This window comes from Lethenteron reissneri, chromosome 13 (genome assembly GCF_015708825.2).
Source record: "Lethenteron reissneri isolate LAM-NWPU_2019-01 chromosome 13, ASM1570882v1, whole genome shotgun sequence".
Classification (NCBI taxonomy): domain Eukaryota; kingdom Metazoa; phylum Chordata; class Hyperoartia; order Petromyzontiformes; family Petromyzontidae; genus Lethenteron; species Lethenteron reissneri.
Genome location: NC_083791.1, coordinates 10,730,140 through 10,738,769, shown reverse-complemented (window position 1 = coordinate 10,738,769; position 8,630 = coordinate 10,730,140). Strand labels below are relative to the sequence as shown.

Genomic DNA, 8,630 nt, shown 5'->3' with positions numbered 1-8,630 from the left:
ATACACACTATACACTACACTACTATACACCACTACATTACACTATACACTACTATACACTACACTATACACTACACTACTATACACTACACTATACATTACACTATACACTACTACACTACACTTACACTACACTACTATACACTACACTATACATTACACTATACACTACTATACACTACACTATACACTACACTACTATACACTACACTATACATACACTATACACTACTATACACTACACTATACACTACACTACTATACACTACACTATACATTACACTATACACTACTATACACTACACTATACACTACACTACTATACACTACACTATACATTACACTATACACTACTATACACTACACTATACACTACACTACTATACACTACACTATACATTACACTATACACTACTATACACTACACTATACACTACACTACTATACACTACACTATACATTACACTATACACTACTATACACTACACTATACACCACTACTATACACTACACTATACATTACACTATACACTACTATACACTACACTATACACTACACTACTATACACTACACTATACATTACACTATACACTACTATACACTACACTATACACTACACTACTATACACTACACTATACATTACACTATACACTACTATACACTACACTATACACTTCACTATACACTACACTATACACTACACTATACACTACACTACTATACACTACACTATACATTACACTATACACTACTATACACTACACTATACACTTCACTATACACTACACTATACACTACACTATACACTACACTATACACTACACTATACACTAGCGCTGTACTAGTGACGAATTGGCCACGTTCTCTTTACGTGACAAATCTTACTAGTTGGCTATGTCGGGTGGTGGCGGGTTTAACGACACATTTATATATTTACGCGATCTACCCCCCCCTCTCTCCTGTATCATGGAGGATAAAGAGTTGCGAGCTACGAGTGGTGGTGGTGGCTGTCGGCACCTGTGAAGGAGATGAATCGGCGGTGACTCCGGACGTCTCGAGGAGTCTGATCTGGTCGACTTCATTCGCCCACAGCAACGCGGGTGGACGAATTACGGTCGCGTGCTACAAGAGGAGGGTTAGTTAGAGTGTGTGTGTTAGTTAGTGTGTTAGTTAGTGTGTTAGTTAGTGTGTGTGTTAGTTTGTGTGTTAGTGTGTTAGTTAGTGTGTTAGTTAGTGTGTGTGTTAGTTAGTGTGTGTGTTAGTTAGTGTGTTAGTGTGTGTGTTAGTGTGTTAGTTAGTGTGTGTGTTAGTGTGTTAGTGTGTGTGTTAGTGTGTTAGTTAGTGTGTTAGTTAGTGTGTTAGTTAGTGTGTTAGTTAGTGTGTGTGTTAGTTAGTTTGTTAGTTAGTGTGTGTGTTAGTGTGTTAGTTAGTGTGTTAGTTAGTGTGTTAGTGTGTGTGTTAGTTAGTGTGTTAGTTAGTGTGTTAGTGTGTTAGTTAGTGTGTTTGTTAGTTAGTGTGTTAGTTAGTGTGTTTGTTAGTTAGTGTGTTAGTTAGTGTGTTAGCTAGTGTGTTAGTTAGTGTGTTAGTTAGTGTGTTAGTTAGTGTGTGTGTTAGCTAGTGTGTTAGTTAGTGTGTTAGTTAGTGTGTTAGCTAGTGTGTGTGTTAGCTAGTGTGTTAGTTAGTGTGTTAGCTAGTGTGTGTGTTAGCTAGTGTGTTAGCTAGTGTGTTAGTTAGTGTGTTAGTTAGTGTGTGTGTGGGTATTTGTGCTGTGCGAGAAACACGCACAGCACTGTTGCTGGCCTGTATTGCGCTCTCTAATTCGACGACCCCATCCATCCATCCACTCTTCACTCCCCGACCCCCTCGACTCGTCCTCGCATTACCCAAACCCCCTCTTCATCCTCCTCATCGGCATGGTTCACTCCGTTACCACGGACACGGCCTCCGCACGCTTTCATCACCCAGCCATGCTCGGGCATTCATTCAGTCGGAATGCGCCAGCGCCGTTCGTTGTCGGGGGTGGACTGACGACTACAGAAAACAATTCCACACGGACGTCTCATCTTTCTTGTTTTTGATGTCAAACCCGCTGCTGGATGAAGGCCTGTCCGACCCCCTTCTCGGCGAATTGGGGGTTGTTTGACCATACTTCACCACTGCGCGTGGGGGAGAGGGGTGGGCAGGGTGGACCGGTTCAGATATATAAGCACCCCCCTCCTCCCGCCCCCCCTTACAACTCCCAGTGAGGTGAGCCGTGGTCCCGAGTCGAACTCATGTTTCCAGGATTGTAGCGCGCTGTCTACACCACTGCGCCTCCGCTCTCTCTGGATAATACATCCATGCTGGCGAAAACTAAAGATCATCTCGTCGAGCCCAGGGAAACGCCACCACGCCTGGCCGCCTTTGTCTTCCCAGTGCTGACGCTTATTATTTCCACACCGTACTAAGTACAGGGCGCTATGGGTGGTTTACGACAGATTAAGATGCCACATTCATTCCACTAATGGAACAGACCGTTGCTAAAAAATAATCTCGTATAATTTTTCTTCTATTTATACTTTTAAAAAATAAATTAAAATGTCTACTTAAACGAGCCAGTGGTGGGAAATATCCGTGCCTCCATGAAATGATTAAATCTTTATTTATTTTTGTATTAATGTAATTTACTCTCATCCTCCCGTTTTATTTAAATTGCGCACTCGGCGTGGTTTTGTGATGATGGAAACTAATGGCACCCTCGTTTATACATCCACCGTATGTGTAGACTGTAGTTCATGGGGTGCGTATATGGAGCGGTGGTGCAGTGGTTAGCGCACTACACTCCAAACCCCGGCGCCTTGATTACGATTCCAGGCCACGGTCACCTTGTGCACCGGTTCTAAGTACCACCGTCCCGCCCATCCTTGTCTATCAAGCCCATATTTGATGAACAAGCAGTGGATAAATTTCGATTTAAAGCTTTCGTGACTGCAGGGATTCAAGCAGCCGTCCTCACCTGAGGACGGCTGCTTGCGTTGTGGCCGAAACGTCGTGAGAATTATTTTATTATGTTGTATTTCTATTATGTTATTACTTCCCTTCTACGTGACTTTACCGAAAGAACCAAGAAGAAGCAGTGGATACTACTAGTCCAATACTAGTACGTCTCCTTTATATGTCTCTCCACATTAAAGAGTATTTCTTACACAAGCCGTCGGTCCTCACGGCTGTCTAGGGAGTGCATCATTCCAGCAGCATTGATTCGTCACAAGCGAGACTCTGGATCGGTGTCTCTGCACCGCACACTGCAGATCACAACACTTCTCTGTCCGCTTCTTCAACTCACTCTGCTCCACTTTGTAATAAACTCAAAGTACGGTGAGTAAAAACAACAACAACAACAACCCTCGTCACCGACACGGCGTTGGGATGCATTCATCCAGCAGTGAATTGAGAGGGGTTCTACATTATTGTATGTGACAGCGTGTGCGTGTGTGTTTGTGGGAGCGCTAGTGTAGCGGTTAGTGCGCTGCGCTACAAACCCAGCGACCCAAGTTGAATTCCTGTTCACGGCCAACATCAGTCACGATTATCTGAACCGGCCATTGACCTCCCCTAAGTCGACTCAGCCTCAAAATGAGTACCTGGTGCGGTGTGTAAACATCGCCAATCGGGAGACAAAGGCGGCCGGGCGTGGTGTTGGCCACCTACCTCCTCGTGTGCCGTGCCGCCCTTCATAGGTCCTGCTCGCTAACAGCACTTGCCCCAACAGAATGTTAAAGGCTATACGGGGGATCTTTGTCTTTGTATGTATGGGAGCGGTGGCGCAGTGGTTAGCGCAATGTTTGGATTCCGCTTGAGTCCAGCACGGGGTCGACTGACATCGCAAGGGGTCACCGCGAGATGGCGATATCGCGATATCACGATATCACGATCGCACGATACACCGCATGATATGGCGATACTGGATGTGATTTATTTGAGGGGGGGGAAGACATCGTTGTATCGTGATTATGGTTCGTTTAGTTATTTTTAAGTGTGTGCGTTTTTTGTTGTTGTTCTGACTAAACATTTGTGAACTAACAAGCAGGGTAATGGAAACGCGTAAAAAGCACTCAGCCGTTGTGCATTGTGAAAAAAATAAACATGAACATTTCGTATTCTTGGTTGCGATCGAAACGTCGTGGGGTTTTTGCTTTTATTATTTCTTTATTTTTTACCTATATGAATTCCTGCAGTCACGAAAGTATTAAGTCAAAATCAACACTTTGTCCATAATGCCCAATGGCTGAGTGACCACGTGTTGTTTGAAACGTATGGTTTTCTGCTATGAAGATGGATTTTCTCTCTCCGCGATTTGCATAATTTGACATTAAGTTACGTGTGTAAACAAATAGCTGCTATAATACTCATTCAATAAGTGCTTTAACTCACTTTCTATTTCCAGGGCAAGAGTAACCCATGTCTTGGTGGTGATATATTGCAGCGGCATCATTATAATCTTTGTCGCACTTTTAATTAAGACACAATTACTGTTTATATGACAGCAAGTGCGTTACAGTCATTCTACAGATTGTAAAGATGCAATGTTTATAATAATTCCTATTGCGGGCTTACGTTGAGTGGACTGCAGTTTAAATACAATTTACGAGCAATTTTTTTTATTCCAACTGTAATTATTCTACAGAAACGGCACACAACCAATACAATAACAATCTAGATACAGCGACAAAGCTACGGGACACTGATCTCGCGATGATGGCCTTATCGTGGAATTTGATATCGTAACGTATCGTGACAACGCGATCCGTACCGTGTATATCCTGGTAAGCTGCATCTAACGATTTAAAAAAAAACACATCAATCGGGGCAATGCGTTTACGTTGGATGTGCATCATCAATGACTTGCTGTACTAAACAGCGGTGATCAAGGCAGTACACATGAGGCAGTACACACGAGGCAGTACAAGCGAGGCAGTGCAGACGCGTATGCTAACAGGCGCGGACCAAGGTTTGCAGATGCAGGAAAGGACGTTGCTTTCGGCAGATCCGACCCAAATAATTCAAGCACATAAACAGAACACACGACCCTACATTTGTATACAGCACAACTCTGTATATTCTGGGACATTTTTTTGCCAGTAACAAAGCATGAAAAAATAAAAATATGTTTTACCCTTTCTGGCAATAGAACGGGTGTTAAGATGTGCAAACATCAAATCTAAACCTCTTCGGTTTCTATTTGGCGTTTGAATGATTAAACATCTTAACACCTGTTTGATTACCAGAAATGGTAAAATCTATTCTTATTTTTCATAGTCTGTATATTCTCTCTCACTATACATCATTACTACGAATGGTACTAACAATTCAAGAGAGTGTGTGTGTGTGTGCAGCAACCACCGCTGTCATCGCCTTGCTCAACGGAGCTTCCAATTCACACGAGATACGACGACGGGGAACAGGATCCGACATCTGACTCTCCCAACACTGCACGACCCTCCTGCACTGAGACTCGATAGTCGAGGCTCTCAGATTTACGCGATCTAACCCCCCCCCAAACCCCCCCCCTGTATTATGGATGATATCGGTCGCGAAAAACCGCCGTGCTAAACCGAGTCTCTCTCAGTTTAACGAATTGCCCGATGATGCTGGATGCAATTACCAGCGAAACGTCGTACTCAAAAATTGTAAATGTTGTGGTTTCACGCTTCAACACACCGGTGGGCTAAAGCAGTGAACTAATTTGTCTTTTGTCAACGTGACACTTTTTTGCTGATTGGCCGTGTCGGGTGGTGGAGGGTTACGACACATTTATAAATAACGCGATCAAAACCCAAAAACGTTGATTATGAACGAGTCTCTCTACTCGCTCCAACAGTCGCAGGTCGGACGATTCGTTCTCACCCACCGCTCCTTCTCCTCGCCATTCTTGCTGTGAGCCACGTGCTTGCGACGGAGCCCAAATGAACACTTTCCTTCCACTTTTTCCCAGCGACCGTCTTCATTTCTTTTTGGTTTTAAGCCGTATGGGTCCGCTGTTCTATTTACGTGCTATAATAAAGGACCTTTGCCCGAAATATCACAGAGTTTAAATATATTTTTATAAGCACAGAATAAACAATAACGTTCAAACCCTAATCTTAAGGTAGCAGCAGGGCATTCTTGAAAGGCAATATTGAGATATTGAGCCTCTTTCCTGGGTAAATAAGTGGAATTGTTATTTATTAGTCAGAGCTCGTAAGTCAAGCAGGGAATTTTGCCTGGACAGCGCTTTTCGATGGGTGACCACACACAAATAGGTGGCAGTGAAACAACATCCATGGCTTTATCTTGACTTAAAACTTTCGTGACTGCAGGAATTCATATTATGTGGGTCTTTCGGTAAAGTCACGTAGATAGGTTCAAAGAAAATAACAAAAAATTCGAATAAAAAACTACGACGTTTCGATCGCAACACAAGCATTCGTCGTCAGGAAGAAAAAGACGAACGCTTGTGTTGCGATCGAAACGTCGTAGTTTTTTGTTATTTTCTTTGAACCTATCTACGTGAATTTACCGAAAGACCCAACGAATATCCATGGCTTTAACATACTTCTATGTTTCCAACGTTTATGCCCCCCGCTTTCACCAACCCGCACTGGGCGAGGTCATGGTAAATGAACCCCCCATGGACCGACACAGCGTAACAAGGCACTCATCGTCCAGCAATTGCGTGGCGTAAATATGTACAAACGCATACACCCGCATACGATCGTTCGAGTGTGGTGGTGGCTACGGATTCTGAAACCAGTGCGGCTCGTGGAGAGACCCTCACATAGAAAGTGGATTGACAAAGGGCACAAGCAAGGACATTATCAATATTAAATTTCGATTTAAAGCTTTCGTGACTGCAGGGATCCATCTTCTTGGTTCTTTCGGTAAAGTCACGTAGATGGGAAATAATAAAACCCAGCTTAAATATACGCTCCAAGCGTCATTCTTCACCTGAGGACGGCAGCTTGCGTTGTGGCCGAAACGTCGTGAGAATTATTTTATTATGTTGTATTTGTATTATTTTATTATTTCCCTTCTACGTAACTTTACCGAAAGAACCAAGAAGATTATCAATATTATTGACAAGTAAAGGCGCAGCTAATTCCAGGGTCTTTCCATCACGTGAGATGCACAGCCATCATCACCACCATCACCATCATCACCACCATCACCACCACCACGTCGAACGTAAGAAATCGCCACCACTCCTGCACCCTCGACCATCTCCGCCACCCTCTTATCCCACACGAGACCTCTGGACAGCCGAAACCTTCTTAACCGAACACTGCGGCGACGGAGACTGGGGCCACGACCGCCTCGAAGCCAGACGGCCGCAAGATCCGTCTCATTCATGAAGTAGACAAACGGGTCCGTGCAAGCGTTCATCACCGACAGCACCATCACGGTCTCGTTGATGGCGTTGACGGCGCGCGCGGCTTGGCACGGGTCGGCGCACGACAGCCGCGTCCAGGCGACCACGTACATGCCCAGCATGAACATCTGCAAGGGCACGAACGTGAGCAGGAACGTGGTGACCACGGCGGTCACCAAGCGCAGGGCACGCGCGCGGCCGCGTCGGTCGCGCCGCATGCGTTCGGAGCGCAGCACCACGCCGACCACGCGCGCGTAGCACGGGATGATGACGGCCAACGGCGCCACCGTGGTCGCGCCGAACGAGAGGAAGAACGCCACGGAGGACCTCGCCGTCGAGAAGTCCGTGGTCAACGAGAGGCCGCAATAGGAGGCGCCTTCTCGGCCCGGATCGGGCCCGCGGTGGACGATGTTGGAAAAGTTGTGGGCCACGAGGAGCGACACGAGCACCCAGCCGAGGAACGAGCTCACGAGGGATGTTCGCCGCGAGCGGAGGGACGCGAAGTCCAGAGGGTGCGCGGTGGCCAGGTAGCGCTCCACGCAGATTAAAAGCACGAATAACGTGGAGCCGTACACGCTGGCGCTGAACAGGGACAGCGACAGGCCGCATGCCAACTCGCCCAGCCGCCAGTCGTAGCCGTGGATCACGTAGAGGGCCCACGGAGTCGCGCAGATCGACGCGAGGAAGTCCGCGGCGCTCAGGTTGAGCATGAAGACGCACGCTTGGGAGCGCGACGAGGTCATGGGCATGTGCTTCTTCTTCTTCTTCTGCTGCTGATGTTGGTATTGCAAAGCCATTAGAGTCACCTCGACCAGGTTCGCGAGCAGACCTAGGCCTCCCACGACGAGCAGGAGGACGGAGAAGACGGGCGCCGTGAATTCGGGGAGAGGGGAACAATAGGAGTCCCCGAGTTCCGACGGCGAGGGGATGTAAGGGATCTCCGCCGTGCTGATGCACGTGGACGCGTTGGAGTCACGGAAGAGCATTTGCGTGCGGCGGTGTTGATGATGCTTGAGATGACAAGAGCTATCCTTGAAGGATGAGTCGACTGTTTGAAAAGCGAAATGTCTCAAGCCAGATGGTGGTGGCGGTGGTGGTAAACGATGAGTATATGAGAGCGGTCCTTGGAGGTTGAGTGTGGACTGTACAACAGTTGCCGGATCTGGCAGAAGGAAGGACGCGATGGCGAAGTGTGGTAGCGTTCAGGGACATCGGCCGTGATGACCTCGTGACCTCGTCGG

At 46.4% G+C, this 8,630-nt stretch overlaps 1 protein-coding gene across 1 annotated transcript; it reads right to left on the bottom strand.

Moving 5' to 3' along the window:
• Nucleotides 1–5,846: 5,846 nt before the first annotated feature.
• On the bottom strand, nucleotides 5,847–8,186 carry LOC133341949 (cysteinyl leukotriene receptor 2-like). The gene is made up of 2 exons (XM_061550791.1): nucleotides 7,297–8,186; nucleotides 5,847–5,991 (listed from the first exon to the last, which is right to left on the bottom strand). The coding sequence occupies exons 1-2, from the start codon at nucleotides 8,184–8,186 to the stop codon at nucleotides 5,847–5,849; spliced, it is 1,035 nt and encodes a 344-aa protein (XP_061406775.1).
• Between the last annotated feature and the right edge of the window lie 444 nt (nucleotides 8,187–8,630).